The sequence below is a fragment of the Carcharhinus amblyrhynchos genome, chromosome 18 (genome assembly GCF_965287045.1).
Source record: "Carcharhinus amblyrhynchos chromosome 18, sCarAmb.v2.hapA, whole genome shotgun sequence".
In the NCBI taxonomy this organism is placed as follows: domain Eukaryota; kingdom Metazoa; phylum Chordata; class Chondrichthyes; order Carcharhiniformes; family Carcharhinidae; genus Carcharhinus; species Carcharhinus amblyrhynchos.
The window spans coordinates 46,933,755-46,954,937 of NC_137341.1; the positions used below are offsets into that span (position 1 = coordinate 46,933,755).

Below are 21,183 nucleotides of genomic sequence, written 5' to 3' on the forward strand. Positions count from 1 at the left end.
CTCTCATCTCACGTACTCCCCGCGTTGGAGATCTCACAGACTACCCTAGGGATGGTCACAGAGTGAGAGCCAGTGAGTGACCCTGGGGATGGTCACAGAGTAAGGGTCAGTGAGTGACCCTGGCGATGGTCATAGAGTGAGGGTCAGTGAGTGACCTTTGGAGAGGTCACAGAGTAAGGGTCAGTGAGTGATCCTGGGGATGGTCACAGTGAAGGTCAGTGAGTGACCCTGGGATGGCCAGAGAATGAGGGCCGGTCACAAATCCTGGGGACATAAGAAATAGGAGCAGGAGTAGGCCATCTAGCCCTTCGAGCCTGCCCCGCCATTCAATAAGATCATGGCTGATCTGTTGTGGCTCAGTTCCACTTTCCCGCCCTCTCCCCATAACCCTTAATCCCCTCTCTTATCAAGAACCCATCAACCCGCTTCTTAAAAATATTTAGCGAGGTAGCCTCCACCACTTCAACGGGCAGAGAATTCCAGAGATTCACCACCCTTTGAGTGAAGAAGTTCCTCCTCAACTCCGTTCTAAACCGCCTCCCCTTTATCTTGAGGCTGTGCCACCAAAATGGTGACTGGTTAATGATTCGATTACTAGATTTGATGATCACAACACTCTCTGGCTGGTATCTCATTTTCCATACTTGACAAACTTGAGGTAATCCAAAACTCTTCTGCTGAAATCCTGTATCAAACCTGGTCCCATTCACCTTGTAGCCCTAAGCCAAATGTCCTACAAGGCACTGTTGGATGCTTTGTTAAATGAGAGACTATATAAATACAAGTTGTTTTTAAGGATCTTTATCTGCTGAGATGTGTTCAATTTGCTTCCTTGGCTTTTGTTTTAAGCTAAAATTGTTAGTCCTATCCCTAAATAAACATTCATGTGCAGTGTGGTGGCACAGTGGTTAGCACTGCTGCTTCACAGCGTCAGGGACCCGCGTTTTTCCAGCCTCAAGTGACTGCATGGAGTCTGCATGTTCTCCATGAGTCTCTGTGGGTTTGCTCCAGCTTCCTCACACACTTAGATGTGCAGGGTAGGTGGATTGGCCATGCTAAGTTGCACCTTAGTATCAGGGAGATTATACATGGGGCTGAGTGCCCATGGCCCCCTTCTGCACTAAAGGGATTCTGTGAACTGGGATTCTTGATCATGACTCAATGCAACAGAAGCAAATGTAGAAACCAGTGGGGCACGATTGGGTCCAGCAGCGGTTCCGGAGGAGAGAAAAATATCTTAGGATAGGGCTTGATCAACTGTGTTTGAATCACCCACTTGATGGGGAGCAAAATTAGATAAAATATTCATTAGATAAAACATAAAAAATTATGATTGAAAAGAATGTTTGAAATGAACCAAATAAATATAAAGGATTAGTGGCCTCCCTCTATATGTTCACAAAGCTTGTCCCATTCTTGCACCTGAGTGTAAAGAGGGTGTGTTTCTACTACAGCAGGGCAGCACCGGGGTGAGCACTGCTGCCTCACAGCACCAGAGACTTGAGTTTAAGTCCTGGCTTGGGTGACTGTCTGTATGGAGCCTGCACGTTGTCCTATGTCTGCATGGGTTTCCTCCAGGTGCTCCAGTTTCCTCCCACAGTCCAAAGATGTGTGGTTAGGTTGATTGGCCATGCTAAATTGACCCTAGTTTTGGATGGGGTGGGGGGGGCAAGGAGCGTGATTAGCAGTGCAAATATGTGAAGTTACGGGGATAGGGTGGGATTGTTGTTGGTGAAGCCTCGATGGGCCGAATTGCCTCCTCCTGTACTGTAGGGATTCTGTGAACTGTCGAGTCAGTGCAACAGTTTTACATTTACACTGAAACTGTACTTTCCATGCAAGGCAGCCCGAGTTTGGATTCAAGTGCTCGTGGAGAGATTCTGTCTCTCTTGTGTTGCTCGGAGTTAATCTCTGCTTTAGTAACTGATTTATGTGCACTGTGTGGAACAGAAGCTTGTTTGCACTGGCTCTTAACATCACAACTGCCCACTTGGAGAAATTACTGTGTCTGAATGTTAATAAGTTCTGTACTCCATTGTGATTTTCCACATATCGACTTAATGTTGCAATAAAGTTAGCAGGATATCACTTTTTGGATTGCTGATGAAAGGGAAACCACTTCCATAAAATAACAAAAATTGAATAATGTCCTTCTGTGTAACTTTGAGGCAAGAACATTGGGTAGTACAAACCTCGTCTTTGATGGAAATACAACTGAATAATTGAGAACATGCCCAGAGATGAGGAATTCGACTGTGGATAACTAGTGTAATCAGCTCAGTTCAATGGGTCTCAACTGATTCCAGTCACTCAAAGAATCCTATTATGGCCACGCTCTAAGGCGATTGTTCAAAGCCATTAGTTACACTGATATACTAATGTCCAAAGTTTTCAGAAGGTCACAGTTTATAATGTCAACTTATTACCAACAGGGGAAACATATTTGTGAGAACTCCATGCTAATAAAGCTTGACCTTCCTTTTTTGAATGCTGAACCTCCTTTAGTAAGTCATACCACTTAAACTGTTTGCATACTTAATCTCTCAATCACAACGTGCCTACTACCTCTGCCACTGAAGGTGGGTGGAGGTAATGTTTGCGCCTGTTTGTCTATTTGTAAACAATTTATGGGTGGATTTCAGCCAGCCTTAGTACGCAGATAGGGTATGGCCCAAGGAGGAGGTTCTTAGTTCTTGGCAAACTTGCAAATCCAGATCCTGGAATGTTTTGCAGGATCTACTAACATTGGGAGGGAGGGCAAATTTGCTTCCTTTTGTTTAGAATGTTATGGGTTGTTTTATTTAAAATGTTGTGAATTGTCCCACCTGCTATTTGTCACAGCTGTCAAAATGCGAGCAGAGTTTACAGAGCAGGTTGTTGGATGTGCATTGGCCTGAAGCCTCCTCAGCGAGATGGAAGCTCTTAATAAAAAGATTTATCTTTTTCTTGTTTAGTTTTGTGGTTACAGAGGATCAACCAGGCAGGGGGAAAATCTCAAATAAGAGTTGGTTGATTGTAACAGTGTTGGAGGAATGCAGCCTACTGAGTGCCCTCTTCACTTGTTACCAGTTGGCGGAGCAAACGTGATGGGCTGAATGGCCTAATTCTGCTCCTATATCTTATGGTAATCCTGGACTTTACTGGGAAGCTTAGGTTCACAACATTAGAATTTGCACCTTAAGTGGACAGGATTGTATAAAAACTCCTGGAATGGTGGGCTACAGATCAGAAATGCTGAGATTCTTTGGGGTAATCACTCAGAAGCTATGGTGGGCATTTCCCTCAAACATCATTGGGTATGTGGAAATACAAAGAAGAATGTGAAGGCTGATGCTGTTCTTGTTAATGTAGAGAAAATTGAGTGTTAATTTGGTAGAAGTGTTTAAAATGTTAGAGGGACGAGACAGAGTGAGTGGAGAAGGACTGTTTTTTAGGGATTCTAGAACCAGTGGATGTAGATATAATTTGATTTTATTATTGTCACATGAATTGGTATACAGTGTAAAGTATTGTTTCTTGCACACTATACAGACAAAGCATACCGTTCATAGAGAAGCAAAGGAGTGCAGAATGTAATGTTACAGTCATAGGATGTAGAGAAAGAGCAACTTAATGCGAGATAGGTCCATTCAAAAGTCTGATGGCAGCAGGGAAGAAACTGTTCTTGAGTCAGTTATACCTTTTTCCCGACAGAAGAAGGTGGAAGAGAGAATATTTAGGATACGTGGGGTCCTTAATTATGCTGGCTGCTTTTCTGAGGTAGCAGGAAGTGTAGACAGCATCAGTGGGTGGCAGGCTGGTTTGTGTGATGGACTGGGGTTCATTCATGACCCTTTGTAGTTTCTTGCGGTTTTGGACAGAGCAGGAGCCATACCAAGCTGTGATACAACCAGAAAGAATGCTTTCTATGGTGCATCTGTAAAAGTTGGTGAGAACTGTAGTGACATACCAAATTTCCTTAGTCTCCCGAGAAAGTAGAGGCTTTGGTGGGCTTTCCTAATTATAGCGTCCACATGGAGGAACCAGGACAGACTGCTGGTGATCTGGACACCTAAAAACTTGAGGCTCTTGATCATTTCTACTTCATCCCCATTGATGTAGATAGGAGCATGTTCTCCTTTACGCTTCCTGAAGTCGATGACAATCTCCTTCATTTTGTTGACGTTGAGGGAGAGATTATTGTTGCCGCACCAGTTCACCAGATTCTCTGTCTCTTTCCTGTACTCTGTCTCGTCATTGTTTGAGATCCGACCCACTACGGTGGTGTCGTCAGCAAACTTGAAAATCTAATTGGAGGGGAATTTGGTCACACAGTAATAGGTGTATAAGGAATATAGTAAGGGGCTGAGAACACAGCTTTGTGGAGCACCGGTGTTGAGGATGATCGTGGAGGATTTCTGACAGTCTGAAGAAATATTTTTACACTAAGGGCTCTGAGGTGGTGGCAAGTACTAGCAGAATTAATGATTAAATGTTGACATTTAAAAATAGGTTTAAGGAAGGAGTGGAAGGGGCATTAACAGATACTTGGAACGCTTTTTGAAAACTTGTGACTTGCCATTCTTTCTTTTCACCTGACAACTCTAAGCAAGATAAATATGGTTAAGATCTTGACCACCAATCATATTGAGGATCAGCACCAACACAGAATGACGTGGTCGAATGATACAATGTAATATCTGATACGGACAGGAGGGAAGTCAATTTAAACTGCCCTGATTTCTCCACCTCTACCCATCCATAAAGGGATTTCCCCTTTTTATCATTGGTGGCGTATTTTCCCCAACCCTTACATTTGGAATGTTCCAATCCTCTATTAATAACTTGCACAGCAAACTCGAGGTAAGGTGAAAAAAGATCCCTAGATCCGCGTGGGTCTCCTCCCTGGCGTGTCTGCTAGAACTCTCACCAACTTTTACAGATGCACCACAGAAAGCACTCTTTCTGGGTGTATCACAGCTCGGTATGGCTCCTGCACTGCCCAAGACCGCAAGAAACTTCAATAGATCGTGAATGTAGCCCAATCCATCACGCAAACTAGCCTCCCATCCATTGACTTGTCTACACTTCCCGCTGCCTCGAAAATTATAATAAAGCATAATTAAGGACCCCATGCACACTGGACATACTCTCTTCAACCTTCTTACAGCGGGAAAAAGATACTAAAGTCTGAGGTCACGTATGAACTGACTCAAGATCAGCTTCTTCCCTGCTGCCATCAGACTTTTGAATGGACCTACCTCGCATTAAGTCAATCTTTCTCTACGCTCTAGCTATGCCCGTAACACTACATTTTACATTTTCCTTTCCTCTATGAATGGTCTTTATAGCATGCAAGAAACAATACTTTTCACTATTCTAATACATGTGACAATAAATCAAATGGAACAGTACAGAGATGTGCAGGTTAGGTGAATTGGCTATGCTAAATTGCCCCTTAGTGTCCAAAGATGTGTAGGTTACGTGGATTAGCTGTGGCAAAAGCCTAAAGTTATGGAGATTGGACAGAGGGTAGAGCCTGGTGGGATGCTCTTTTGGAGAGTCAGTGCAGACGTGATGGGTCGAATGGCTTCTTTCTTCACTGGTCAAGGATTCCACAATTCCTTGGTTGACAGGGCCCTTGATCGTGTCCATTCCATTTTCCACTCTTTAGTTCCCTATTTACCACCCCGCTACCACATTCACCCCACTCCCCCACACCCCTGATAGGATTCCCCTTGCCTTCACCTTTCACTCCCACCAGTCTCTACCTTGAATGGATTATCTTCCACCATTTTCTTCACCTCCATCGTGATTCCACCCCACCAAGCAAGGTGGCCCACTTTTATTTTTAAGATAATAAAACATCCGAGGAAGTCTTACACATGCTGGCTTTTTCTCGTATCCGGTAGGTACTGGATGAAATTTTCCAGTCCTTCCTGCTGGCGGGATCCTCTGGTCCCAGGGTGGGGAATCCCCCCAGTGGCGGAGGATGGGGTACATGCAAAACCCCGTAGACATTGGCAAGATCAGACGATCCGACCAATGGTGGGGTGGGCTGTTCCCGGAAAACATGCCGTATTGGGAGGGGGCAGTGGAAAATCCTGCCCAATGTATCTATAATCTTTTCTGTCAATGCACTGCATCTGCCCAGTGCTCTGATAGTAATAACATCTAATATCCCACTGTAACTACCTGTTGTACATCAGTCGCCATATATAGAAAAACAGAAAATAGGAGCAGGAGGAGGCCATTCAGCCCTTCGAGCCTACTCCGCCATTCGTCACGATCATGACTGATCGTCCAACTCAACTCGTCTTGCTTTCTCCCTATAACCTTTGATCTCCCTCTAAGTGCTATATCCAGTCACCTCATGAATACATTCAATGTTTTGGCATCAACTACTTCCTGTGGTAATGAATTCCACAAGCTCACTACTCTTTGGGTAAAGAAATGTCTCCTCACCTCTGTCCTAAATGGTCTACCCTGAATCCTCAGACTGTGACTCCTGCTTCTGGGCGTACCCACCATCGGGAACATCCTCCCTGCATCTACCCTACCTAGTCCTGTTAGAATTTTATAAGTCTCTGTGAGATCCCCCCCGTTATCTGATATTTTTTTCCATTTTTGTTCTAGATTGTCCGGGAACAGACAGCGATAATGCCGGGAAGGCTTCAGCCTGTCAGGGTTGTCCAAATCAAGCTCTATGTGCTTCAGGTGCTGCAAAAGCTCCGGATCCAGGTAGATTTTCAAGAGTAATTTTACTTGTCACAAAGCAATTAATGTGGGTGCTGCCCGGAAAGTGAGATTCCTCTATTTGTCTTCACTCTGCAGCCATTCAAGAGATTAAGGAGAAGATGGCATCTGTTAAGCATAAAATCCTGGTCTTATCTGGAAAAGGAGGTGTTGGCAAGAGCACTTTCAGTGCGCACTTAGCCCACGGGATAGCGAGTGATGACACAAACCAGGTATAGAGTCACAGTTTGATTTCTTCATTTTGCAACTCCCAACATGTGGAGAATAATAAATCTGATTTTGAAAGAACATGCTTTCCGTAGGACCTGCTGTTTCTGTGTAAATTGTTGTTCTTCATAAGCTTTGGACCTTTGATTGGAAGGCAAATTCTATTTCCTGTAAATGTTTGCGAGGCAGCAGATGCTGGCTTTTCTCCTGCTGCTCCAGATTTGTGTGCACAACTTCGATTTTCTCTTTTTTTGCCCTTCTCTTACTCTTTTCTCTTTACTCCTCTTAGGCCTCTCTCTCCTTTGTCATGCCTTTCATTTTCCCATTTTCGGGTACGTTGCCCTCTCAAATCCCTACCTCAACCCTCCATTTCCCTTCCACCTCCCCGCTCTCTTGTAGCCATCACAGGCTTGACTCCTCTTCGATAAGCTTCCAGTTTCCCTCTTGGAAGGGCCCACCCTTGGTGCCTCCTTTACAGCAGTGACCCCGGGCATCCCGTCCTGCTTTTCCAATGGATAGGCTTTCACTGCCCTGGCATTTCCCTTTAGAATGAACATTCACTTGTCAATATGGCTTCTGCTATCCATAGGTTTATTGTATTGACGCCATGCTCTTGGCGGTACCTGGCTGATGGTGATGACACCTTCTCCCTTGATGAAGCCGCCTCTCCTAACCATCGCCTTCACTGCTTGCCACGCCCAAATCACACCTTGGTCTGCCCTCTGCTTTTCAGAGACCACCTTCTTTCGAAAATCTCACCTTGTTTTCACCCCTCTCCCTTCTCATTTTAAAATTCTTGTTCTCAGCACAGTGGTTAGCACTGCTGCCTCTCAGCGCCAGGGACCTGAGAGCAATTCCCAGCTTGGGTCACTGTCTGTGTGGCGTTGGCACATTCTGCCCATATCTGTGTGGGTTTCCTTCGGGTGTTCTGGTTTCCTCCCACAGCCCAAAGATATGTGGGTTAGGTGCATTGGCCATGCTAAATTACCCCTTAGTGTTAGGAGACTAGCTGGGGTAAATGCATGAATTTACATGGATAGGGCCTGGGTGGGATTGTGGTTGGTGCAGTCTTGATAGGCCGAATGGCCTCCTTCTGCGGTGTAAGATTCTATGATTCTAAGGCAGCTCACCACCATCTTCTCAAGGGCAATAGAGATGGGCAATAAAAATATTGCTAATCAGTGAAGCTTACAAAGAAAAATTAAGATTAACAAAAGAATTGAGGGACAGAATGGCCTCCCCGTTCCTGTGTTGCTATAGGGTGTGTTTGTCTTCAGCTCTCAGTAGTAAGGATGGGTGTGGAAACTAGCATGCTTCACATTAGTGAATATTGATCCTTTAAACAAAATGCTTTCAATGTTCCTGCGTGGTGGTATTGAACATGGCTTTGATTTGAGTATAAATTGAACATAGAACCCTACAGTGCAGAAACAGGCCCTTCGGCCCATCGAGTCCACACCGACCACAATCCCACCCAGGCCCTACCCCCCATATCCCTACTAATCCCTCTAACCTACACAACCCAGGACACGAAGGGGCAATTTTAGCATGGTCAATCAACCTAACCCGCACACCTTTGGACTGTGGGAGGAAACCGGAGCGCCCGGAGAAAACCCACGCAGACATGGGGAGAATATTGAGACTTCCATTTCTGTGATCACTTCAATGAGTTGATATTGCTTCTTACATCTTTCACCATTTCTCTCTTGCTTTCTCTCTCTCTCTCTGTCCTTCCCTCTTTCCTCCTTCTCCCCACCCCCCCCTACTGGATGTCCTAGAATTATATAATCCTGCGGTACAGAAGGAGGCCATTTGGCCCATCGAGTCCATACCGACCACAATCCCACCCAGACCATTCCCCTAACCCCATACATTTACTCTCCAATCCCTCTAACACTAGGGTCGATTTAGCATTACCAATCCACCAAACGCGCACATCTTTAAACTGGGAAGAAACCGGAGCACCCGGAGGAAACCCATGCAGGCAGGGGGTGAACGCGCAAGTTCCACACAGGCAGTGACCGAGGCCAGAATTGAACCCGTGAGGCAACAGTGCTAACCACTGCCTCCGTGCCATCCCAAAATCCTCCTCAAGAAATTAAAATCTATCCTGTGTGTGAAGAATGAATGGGTTAGGTTGGCAGCATAGGAGGACAAGACTTACGCTTGCAGAAGTTTCAAAAGCACGTGGAGTATAAAATGCATTCCTCTCCCTTAAGTGTGTGTAGTAAATGCATATTTGATGTGTCAAAAAAGGAACCTTTGCCTCTTCTCCACCCCCGCTCATGACTTTGTTGTCTGTACTACTTTCCAAACTGTGAAATAAACAATAGAAGAAGTTCCAGTGATTCACCGGCATGACTCTGTGAGAAAGAATTTCTGTTCAAGTAAAATCCCTCCCAGCAGTCGCCCCACATTACAGAGTGTTTACCCATCTTTCCAAACACACTGCCAATGCCAACAGACTGGCTACATATGTGAGCCATGCAGTGTGCTGGGCTGCCACATTCCCCACCCTTCTCCGTGACTCAACCACACTTGACAACAGCGTTGCCAAGGAAGAAAATACAGCAAAGTATTTCAGCAATTTGGGCTGGAGGAGAAGACACAATGGTGCAGGCTTGTTCTGAAGCTGCTTGTGGGATTAGTGAAGGAGTGGAGGGGAAGAATAGTCACGGACGGTTGTTATCAAACAAGAATAAACACTTTGTTGGGTGATGGAGAAAATTGGCATTAAAAATTGCTACATATGGCGAAAGGTTTTGTTCTCGAGTTTCTGATATCATGTGGTTATTGTGGAACCTCGTATATCTTTAGAAAATTCTAAATAGGAAAATGCAGTGGGTTTTGTTCAGTCAGAGGCTGTCTTGTTGCACATTGAAATGATGAAGTTTGGAAGTTAAATATTTCCACAGAATGACATTGAGTTTTACAGAACAGGAACAGACCATGTGGCCTAACAGGTCTATGTATGATAATATTCTTCACAATCAGATATCACTCCTTACCACATCTCGCTTGACCATCGTATATTCTTTATCTATTAGATTTGGGGGTCATAGACAACCCTGGCATTCATTTTAATTCATTGTCCACCCCTGACTACCGCTGAGATAATAGTGGCAAGCCATTTTCTTAGACCACTGGAGTCCTGTGCGGTGAAGATACACCCACCATGCTGTTGGGTAGGGAGTTCCAGGATTTTGATCCAGCAATGACGAAGGAATGGCAATATCTTTCTAAGTGAGGATGGTTTGTGCCTTGGAGGGGAATTTGGAGGAAGTAGTCTTCTCATCTGCCTGTGTCCTTCTAGATGTTAGAGTTGTTGAGCTTTGATGTGCCGATGAAGAAGCCTCGATACATCCAGGGAGAAAGTTTTTAAAGTTTATTTATTAGGCACAAGTAGGTTTACATTCATACTGCAATAAAGTTACTGTGAAAATCCCCTAGCCGCCACACTCTGGCACCTATTTGGATACACTGAGAGAGAAATTAGCATGGCCAATGCACCCCCCCAACCAGCATGTCTTTTGGATTGTGAGAGGAAACCGGAGCACCCAGAGGAAACCCACGCAGACACGGGGAGGATGTGCAGGCTCCACACCAACAGTGACCCAAGCCGGGAATCGAACCTGGTTTCCTGGCGCTGTGAGGCACTAGTGCTAACCACCCTGCTGTCCCTGTGCATGGTGGCAGACAGAATGATTGTTTAAGGTGGAGGGTGAATGAGTTGCCAGTCAAGTGGGCTGCTTTGTCCTGAATGGTGCAGGACATTTTGAATGTTGCTGGAGTCGCAGTTACCCAGGCAGTGCGGAGAATTTCCTGATGTCATGTGGAGTGAATCAAATTTACTGAAGTCCAGCTTCTATAATGGTGGGGACCTCGGGAGGAGATTTAGTGCTGTAGTGGTGCCTCCTCGTTGTGAAAGAGGACTTTTGTCCCGAAAAGGACTGTGCAGTGTTGCGGGGCACAGACTTTAAATTATAAAACAGCTGATGTCAATTTGTCATCCTTGTTTACAATTCTTAGGAGCTGCTTTTCATTATTAACTCCTAAAAAGTCAGTCCACAGATTAAGAAGCAAAATAGAACATGAGCCAACTGGAGGTGTACAGCGCTTCTGCACCTGACGATGCATACCGTTGAAAGGAACTAGTTTCTCTGCTCCTAATTTTGTGAGCTAATTAATTGGAGTGACAGCTCTCTCTGGGTTAGGCAGCGACTGTGTCTAGGCTGGAGTTCACATTAACCAGATTCTCGAGCAGCAACATGTAATGAGCTAGGAGATGGTTACTCCATTGTCAGCAAAGGTTGTTGAATGCTGCTAATGATTAACGAATGTTGACTGAGTTGAGTTTGGATTCAGACACAGTTTCACAGCATGGCAAATTCTGATTGCACGCTGAGGGGAGAAACTGTCCCACTTAGATGCTGTCTTACAAAATCGGGGAATTGATTGTGTAGCTTTTTAAATATTCTTTCATGGAATGTGGACATTGTTGGCTGGGAGAGCGTTTGTTGCTCATCCCTACTCGCCCCTTGAACTGAGTGGATTGCGAGGCCATTTCAGAGGGCAGTTAAAAGTCCACCACATTGCTGAGGCTCTGGAGTCACACGTAGGCCAGATCAGGCAAGGACATTAGAATCATGGAATCATAGAAACCCTACAGTACAGAAGGAAGCCATTCGGCCCATTGAGTCTACACCGACCACAATCCCACACAGACTCTATTCCCATAACACCACATATTTACCCTAGCTAGACACTAAGGGGCAATTTAGCAGGGCCAATCAACGTAACCTGCACACCTTTGGACTGTGGGAGGAAATCAGAGCACTTGGAGGAAACCCATGCAGACAAAGGGAGTTTGTGCAAACTCCACACAGACAGTGATCTGAGGCCGGAATTGAACCTGGGTCCCTGGCGCTATGAGGCAACAGTGCTAACCACTGTGCCACCGTGCCGCCCGTAATAAATCAAATCCTAGACTTGGTAAGGACGGCAGACTTCCTTCCGTAAAGGACATTAGTGAACCAGATGGTTTTTACGACAGTCGACGGTTGTTCCACGGTCATCAGTAGATTCTTAATTCCAGATTTTTTAAATTTGAATTCAAATTCCACCATCTGTCATGGCAGGTTTCGATCCTGGATCCCCCAGAGCATTAGCTGAGTTTCTGGATCAATAGTCTAGCGATAATACCACTAGGCCATCGCCTCCTGTGAACCAGATGTGTTTTTTACGACAATTAACAATGGTTTCATGGTCATCATTAGATTCTTAATTCCAGACATTTTATTGAACTCAACTTTCACCGTCTGCTGTGGTGGGAATCGAATCTGGGTGCCCAGAGCATTGCCCTGGATTAATAGTCCAGTGAGGGGGAAAAGTAATACAATTGAAAACCGAGTCATTCCACAGAGTTTTTGGAATTGTTGTCAGGATCACACGGGTTAGAGAAAAAGGTGCAGAAATTCAGATGATACATTGTGGTCACTGCAGTTACCGGTCGTGGATACGTTGTTTATAATTCTGCTGAGTCACATTAGTCATCCCCTAACTACTGCTCCCCCCTCGACATCTGTACGTCATTGTGGAAGGATGTAGCTGACACTTTGAACATCAAAAGACCTTCTTTGCTTTTTATTGTGCCTCTTTCAGTGGTTAATACTGCTGCGTCACAGCGCCAGGGACCTGGGTTCAATTCCCGGCTTGGGTCACTGGAGTCTGCACATTTTCCCCGTGTCTGTGCGAGTTTCCATCGGGTGCTCTGGTTTCCTCCAGCAATTTGAAAGACATGCTGGTTAGTTGCGTTGACCCGAACAGGCACCAGAGTGTGGCAACTAGGGGAATTTCACAATAACTTCATTGTAGTGTTAATGTAAGCCTTACTTATGGCTGATAAATAAACCTTACTTTTCTTTAGCTGTCTTTATTGTAAGAATCAAGCCACACAGAGAAACGGTTGATGCTATCTTCAGACAAACATTTGTGAGTCGTCAGCAAAGAGTCTGAGTTGTTGTGACTACACACAATTTTACATGCATGTCATAGTCTGGAGCGATGAACTTTTATGACAGAGACTTTGAAGTGGGGAAGTCTGTACTTGGTGCTGGAATGTTTTTAGAAAATAATTAGAAGTAAGTCTACTTAATATTTTTTCACAAAGGTAAATGAAACTCACATTTAAAGCGTAATAAATTTATTTTCCAAAACTTGTTTTGTTTGCAATTAAGCTTTTCATGCATTTCAGTTCATTCTCTGATACAGGAAAACCTTGGGCTAATAATGAGTTACTGGCAGATTTACCAAATAACTTCAAATGTTTTTTAATGCCCTCATTAGTTTCTCTTATTTAAAGTCCATTTGAAGTTAAAATATTAGCTGTTAGTTCCCTATGTTGGATATTGTGATCTGGATGATTAACTTCCCTTCATCACGCTCCAATTTCTCCTGCTCTTACCACCTGCCACTGGGGTGTGTTGGAAGCATTTACTAGTTGACAAGTCAGCCTGTTTGGCTGGATAATGAAGGCACTGTTCTTGTCCATCAAGTCCTGAAGTGGGGTTTGAACTGGCACGTTCTGGCCCAGAGGCAAAGACGCAGTCCTCTGCTTCACAAGCCCTCCAAATTAAATATCTGATGGCTGCCTTGCTTGTTAAACAATGAATATGTATTACAGTTTTACAGAACATTAGTTAGGCCGCACTTCAATTCTGGTCACCACACCTCCAAAAGGATGTGAAAGCTTTGGCGAGGGTACAGAAAAGATTTACCAGAATGTTGTCTGGTCTGGAGGGCATTAGCTTTGAGGAGAGGTTGGAGAAACTTGATGTGTTCTCACTGGAATGACGGAGTTGAGGGGTGACTTGATAGAAGTCTACAAGATTATGAGGGGTATGAAAAGAGTGGATAGTCAGAAGCTTTTTCCCAAAGTCAGTTGAGTCAGTTACAAGGAGCACAGGTTTAAGGTGCGAGGGACAAGATTTAGAGGAGATGCACGAGACAAGTTTTTTACACAGACCGCTCGGAACTCGCTGCTGGGGAGGTAGTGGAAGTGGACACAGTAGTGACTTTTAAGAGGTGTCTTGACAAATACATGAATAGGATGGGAATAGAGGGATAGTCCCCAGAAGGGTAGAGGGTTTTAGTTCAGATGGACAGCATAGTTGGTGCAAGCTTAGAGGGCTGAAGGGCCTGCTCCTGTGCTGTAATTTTCTTTGTTCTTAGTTACCTTTTGTTAATTAAACTGTTCCATTATAAGGTGGGCATAATCTAGTAATTAAAATTACCAAGAAAGGAAAATCTAAATACAGTTTCACAAATACAAGCTCCTAATTGCAAACTCCAATTATGAATATTTTGTATTTCTTTACCAGAAGCAATAAACTGATGAATTCATTCTTTAGTTGCCGTATCCGATGTTGTAACCCAGGTCATAGGGATGTTGCTGCAGTAATCTACACCCTCGCAATATGTAATGAAAGGGGGCTCCAGACTATCGCAGGAGCAAACCTGTCGCTACCTGTTTGGGTGGAAGGGTTGCAGACACAAACAGCGACATGTCTCTTGTTTGATCTGGTTGGGTAGCAGGTGGTGTAAACTGAGTTAAAAGTACACCGAGTGCAAAGATGCTCCTTTTAAAAGAAACATCCTTTTTTCACAACAAAGAGAAGACATTAAACCATCTTTTTTTAAAAAATTGTAATTATACTGAATTCATGTTTGGGGAGTCAAAGTATATTGGGTTCCGCCATGTGTCTGCCTCAGGGGAAGCTTCAATTAATTCCTATCCAGTCTGATACAAAATGGTTTGGATCTTTTGCAACATATTATTTTGATGACTCATTTTGAGTTGTAATTTACTTAGCAACAGGATGATTTGGGTTAAAAATATCCATGGTCAGAAATAATTTGACTGTTCCTGTAGATTTCAAACCACAAACCATCTCAGGCCAAAGTGATAACTCATTTGGAATTCTACTTTATTTCTATACGTTGGGAAGAAGTAGTCCTGTTGTTCCTCTCTTCCGCCTAATTCTCCCATTTAAAATTTGTAGTTTCCTTGCATGTCCTTTTTCTTCTTTTATGGGATGTAGGCGTCGCTAGCTGGGCCAGCATTTGTTGCCCATCCTTAATTGCCCTGGAACTGAGTGGCTTACTCAGCCATCTCAGAGGGCAGTTGAGAGTCAACCACATTGCTGTGGCTCTGGAGTCACATGTAGGCCAGACCAGGTAAGGACAGCAGATTTTCTTCCCTAAAGGACATCAGTGAACCAGATGGCTTTTTCCTACAATCGACAGTGGTTTCATAGTCATCTGTAGATACTTAATGCCAGATTTTTTTTATTGAATTCAAATTCCACCACCTGCCATGGCGCGATTTTAACCCAGGTCCTCAGGACATTAACTGAGTCTCTGGATTAATATCTAGCCAAGATACCACTAGGCCATCAGCTCCCTTGGTCTAGCTGGATAATGTTCCTGCTTCCTGCGCTGAACCGCGTGGCTTTTGACATTTGTCATAAGAGCGGCATAGTAGTTAGCACTGCCAGGGATCCAGGTTTGATTTCCGGCTTGGGTTGCTGTCTGCGCAGAGTCTGCACGTTCTCTTCATGTCTGCGTGGGTTTCCTCCAGGTGCTCCGGTTTCCTCCCACAGTCTGAAAGACGTGCTGGTTAGGTGCATTGGCCATGCTCAACTCTCCCTCAGTGTACCCAAACAGGCACTAGAACGTGGCGACTAGGGGATTTTCACAATAATTTAGTTTCAGTATTAATGTAACCCTACTTGTTTTAACTTTGAATCATTGTAAATTTTATTATGAAAACTGGAAGTGCATTTGGCTTGCAAGAATGTCCTTTTTTATGTAAAGTCATTGCAATTTAAAGTGCGTTTGAGACCAAGAATCAATTTGGACACGAGCTCCGTCTCACTGTCCTTAAGATGCCAAAATAGAAATGGTGCACTTTGGTTACACGTCTTCCCATCTCATTTCCTGTAAGGGATGGCTTGCTTATGCTACCAGATTTGATGATTCTAAATTCAGTACTGTTCAGTGCCTATCCAAAGTGTTCAACGCGTGGAGTCAGAGATATTTTCTGAAGCTAGTCATAAATGAAATGGAAACGTTGCATAAATGTAATGTGGCTGTATATCCCACACTATAGTGAACTTTAAAATCAACTACAATTGAAAAATGTTAATATTTGGACTTCTTAATAGTTCTGCATAGGGAGTCATAGAATATAGAACCCTACAGCACAAACAGGCCCTTCGGCCCACAAGTTGCACCGATCACATCTATACCTACCAAGCCATAGAACTATCTATAACTTCCAATGCCATTAGATCCCATATACTCATCCAGAAGTCTTTTAAAAGACCCCAGTGAGTTTGCCTCTACCACCACCGACGGCAGCTGATTCCACTCACTCACCACCCACTGAGTGAAAAACTTTCCCCTAACATCTCCTCTGTACTTGCTTCCCAGCACCTTAAACCTGTGTCCTCTCGTAGCGACCATTTCAGCCCTGGGAGATAGCCTCCGAGAATCCACCCAATCTAATCTTCTCAACATTTTATAAACTCTATCAAGTCACCTCTCAACCTTCGTCTCTTCAGGGAGAAGAGACCTAGCTCCCTCAACCTATCTTCATAAGGCATGCCTCCCAATCCAGGCAACATCCTTGTAAATCTCCTCTGCACCCTCTCAATAACTTCCACATCCTTCCTGTAGTGAGGTGACCAGAACTGCACACACTACTCCAAGTGGGGTCTGACAAAGGTCCTATAAAGTTGCAGCATTACCTCCCAACTCCTAAACTCAGTCCCTCGATTAATGAAGGCCAGTACACCATACGCCTTCCTGACCACATCCTCCACCTGCGAGGCCGATTTAAGAGTCCTATGGACCCGGACCCCACGATCCTTCTGCTCTTCAACCCGGCTAAGACTCCTACCCTTGATATTGTACTCCTGCATCCTGTTGGTCCTGCCAAAATGGACCACTACACATTTATCCGCGTTGAAGTCCATCTGCCAAAGAGTCCTTGAAGAGAAAAGTAATCTAATGATGAAGATCTGTCCTACTGTACACTTCTGCATTTCTGAAAATGTTTTGGGGAAAATTATTTTGAAACCTTGATTCATTTTACTGCAGTTTAATTAATAGCAAAGAATGGTTGCAGCGCTGAAGGAGGCCATTTGGCCCGTCATGGCTGTGCTGGCTCTTCATTGGAACAACTTCCATTTCCCAGCTTCTCCCTGTAGCCCTGCACATTCTTCCTTTTCAGATAACAATCCAATTCCCTCTTCAGCCTCAAAAACAGAAAATGCTGGAAAATCTCAGCAGGTCTGACAGCATCTGTGAGGAGAGAATAGAGCCAACGTTTCGAATCTCGATGACCCTTCTTCAGAGTCTGACAATTTTTTGTTTCTCTTTGTGATTCCAGCATCCACTGTATTTTGCTTCTTTTCCTCTTCAGCCTATTGACTGAACCTGTCTCCATTGCACTCTCAGACAGTGTATTCATAGAAACGTAGCAAATAGTTGCAGGAGTTGGCTACTTGGCCCTTCAAGCCTGCTCTACCGTTCATTTTGATCATGGCCGATCATCAAATTCAATATCCTGATCTCCCGCCTTCCTTCCCATATCCCTTGATCCGTTTAGCCTCAAGAGCTATATCTAATTTCTTCTTGAAATTATGTCATGTTTTGGCCCCAACCACTCGCTGCATGAATAAAGATGTGTATTTGCATTCTCCTTTTTTTTTACACTAACACTGTTGTCCTTTTCAATCTTTTATTTGGTTAAGGAGTTACCAGATGAGAACAATATTTGCAATTGTAAGGTGGTGTTACTAGACAATGGCCATAATGGATAGATGTAAGAAGATATTAATAAAGAATAGAGTGCTTAACTCTCTAGAGAGAGAGAGAGAGAGAGAGACTGTTCCTGTATATATTAAAATAGATTGTAGTACCCAGGAGGTAAATAATCCCGTAAACATTTCTTTCATGCAATTCCAGAAGTGTTATCCCAAGTTCAGGGTAAGCTAGAGTAAGCTTTCTTGGCGAGACCTTCTAGACTCCCAGTAGCCAAGTTTGCTGAGGTGTTTAAATCAGGAATTTTGGATTTTTCCAAACTCAATTCAAAATAGATAATCTGAACACCTTTAGTGGAATTAATTAAGTTTCCAAAAACAAAAATAGCAAAATGGAAATAAACGGTTGACACAAAGATGTTCAACTTCCAGAATGCTGTGTTGCCTTTGAGTGAAGTTTGGAATTGATTAAAATTATGCATAGCACAGGAGGTGTTTATTAGATTTGCAATTTGTTTGCAAATATTGTGCATCAGTGCAAGTGACTGAAAATGTTTTGCTGTGTCAGTGCTTCATTTAGAATTCCATTGTATCAAGTGTGCATTCAATAATCTGCAGTCAACAACAAAGCGAAATGTCACCCAGTGTATCAAAGAGATAAAATCACTTATCTCTCTGGAGTTTACCGAGTAGGTTACAATCATAGAATCCTACAGTGCAGAAGGAGGCCATTTGGCCCATCAAGTCTGTACTGACCATAATCCAACCCAGGCCTTATTCCCATAGCCCCATACATTTATCCTAGCCAGTCCTCCTGACACGAAGGCAATTTAACATGGCCAATCCATCCAACCGGCACATCTCTGGACCGTAGGAAGAAAACGGAGCACCCGGGGAAAACCCACACAGACACAGGGAGAACATGCAAACTCCACAAGCTGGGAATTGAATCTTGGAGCTATGAGGCAGCAGTTCTAATCATTGTGCCACCCCGCTGTTTTTGTTGAATTGATTTGGGAATTAGGTCCTTGGACATTTTTGCAGGTTTTTGTTGGAATATACATGTGTGGCTTCCTCATTACATCAAAAATACAGCAGAAAATTGATGTCACACCAATTTCAATTGGTGAAGAAACCTGAAATTTTCCATCTTGCACTCCTCCGGGCAAACACAAGAATGCCAAATTTCAAAGGGAGCAGCAGTTTATATGGTATGAGAAAAGGGTGTTGATTGGGTGGCAAGTCGACTTGCCAACATGGAGTATGTAGATATATGATTGAAAGTACTTAATTACATAAATACGCATTGGCTGATGGTGAAATTTGAATTCTGTAAAAATATATCTGGAATTAAGAATCTACTGATGACCACGAGGGGGATTGAATATAAAAGTAGGGAGGTCTTGCTGCAGCTGTATAGGGCATTGGTGAGGCCGCAGCTGGAGTACTGTGTGCAGTTTTGGGCGCCGTACTTACGCAAGGATATTTTGGCCTTGGAGGGAGGGCAGAGGAGGTTTACTAGGCTGATACCGGAGTTGAGGGGGTTGAGCTATGAGGAGAGGCTGAATAAACTAGGCTTGTACTCATTAGAGTTTAGAAGAATGAGGGGAGATCTCATTGAGACGTATAAGATGATGAATGGGATGGATAGGATAGAGGTGGAGAGACTCTTCCCGCTCAGAAAGGACAGTAGGACTAGGGGGCACAGCCTCAAGATAAAGGGGGGGCGGTTTAGAACGGAGTTGAGGAGGAACTTCTTCACTCAAAGGGTGGTGAATCTCTGGAATTCTCTGCCCGTTGAAGTGGTGGAGGCTGCCTCGCTAAATATTTTTAAGACACGGGTTGATGGGTTTTTGATGAGAGAGGGGATTAAGGGTTATGGGGAGAGGGCGGGAAAGTGGAACTGAGCCACGACAGATCAGCCATGATCGTATTGAATGGTGGGGCAGGCTCAAAGGGCTAGTTGGCCTACTCCTGCTCCTATTTCTTATGTTCTTATGTTCTTAAAACCATTGTCAATTGTCAGAAAAACCCATCTGGTTCATTAATGTCCTTTAGGGAAGGAAATCTGCTGGCCTTACCTGGTCTAGCTTACATGTGACTCCAGAGCCATAGCAATGTGGTTGATTCTCAACTGTCCTCCAAGGGCAACCAGGGATGGGCACTAAATGCTGGCTAGCCAGTGACACCCATGTCTCACAAATGAATAATATTAGGTTGTTGGGACAGAGTATGTGTTACCTGAGTCAGCAAATTGTCCAGTTCTGGTTACTGGAACCTGTGAACTTGTACAGAAGTTCTGAAAAATCATGACAGTGTCATTCTTGTAACATTATCCAGATGCAATACACTTAGCACCTCCAAAGTGTATAAAGACACGTCAAGTTAAAAAGGGATATTTTTAATTGCAGTGAATCAGTCATTGCAAAGCTTGTTTTGTATCTTAATCAGAAACATTCACATCATTCTCAAAAATGTGCTAAGGGTGAGTTGACTAAGTAGGAAATAACTCAGATGCCTGAGGCATTCTTCTGTTTATACAAGGAAATTAGAATGGTCAAAATGCTCATTGCCCTGCCCTAGAGTCCCTGCAGTGCAAGAGGTGACCATTGGGTCATCAAATAAAATGCTGAGGGGTATAAATGAGGTCGATAGTCAACATCTCTTCCCAAAAGTAGGGGAGTCTAAAACTAGAGGGCGTAGTTTAAGGTGAGAGAAGAGAGATGCAAAAGGATCCAGAGGGGCAATTTTTTTCACACAGAGGGTGGTGAGTGTCTGGAACAAGCTGCCAGAGGTCGCAGTAGAGGCAGGTACAATTTTGTCTTTTAAAAAGCATTTAGACAGTTATATGGGTACGATGGGTATAGAGGGATATGGGCCAAATGCGGGCAATTGAGACTAGCTTAGTGGTAAAAACTGGGCGACGTGGACAAGATGGGCCATAGAGCCTGTTTCCATACTGTAAACCTCTGTGACTCTAGGCCTGCACTGATAACAATCCCACCCAAGCCCTATCCCCATAATCCCATGTATTTACCTGATAATCCCCCTGACACTAAGGGGCAATGTAGCATGGCCAATCAGGTTTAGTTTTGAGAGAGGAGAAATTGAGTTGGTAAATGAAATAAGGAAACTATTTCTGCAGAATCTCTGTTCAGTAATAATCCCAAAGAAGAATGATGCTGACATTTATACATCCATGGCATTTGAAGAGGTCATCTGAAGGAAGACTGCTTCTTTTTCCCTTGTTTCCTTGGCATTGATGTTACAACGCATGCCAAGTGCTTTGAAAGACAAACAGTAACATCATTAAAATATTCTGCGACCCGCATTAGATTACTCTTCCTAGGGAAGGAAATTAACAGAACTGTAGGAATAGAACAGGGAAATGGGACTGCTCTACAGCAGCTCCTGT

At 43.9% G+C, this 21,183-nt stretch overlaps 1 protein-coding gene across 1 annotated transcript in view; it reads left to right on the top strand.

Annotated features, from left to right (window-relative positions):
• Nucleotides 1-21,183, top strand: part of nubp1 (nucleotide binding protein 1 (MinD homolog, E. coli)) — a 69,904-nt gene that overhangs the window by 772 nt on the left and 47,949 nt on the right. The window contains exons 2-3 of the mRNA XM_080206949.1: nt 6,616-6,720; nt 6,814-6,947. Coding sequence (XP_080063075.1) covers nt 6,616-6,720; nt 6,814-6,947 — 239 coding nt within the window. The remainder of the gene's footprint in view (nt 1-6,615; nt 6,721-6,813; nt 6,948-21,183) is intronic.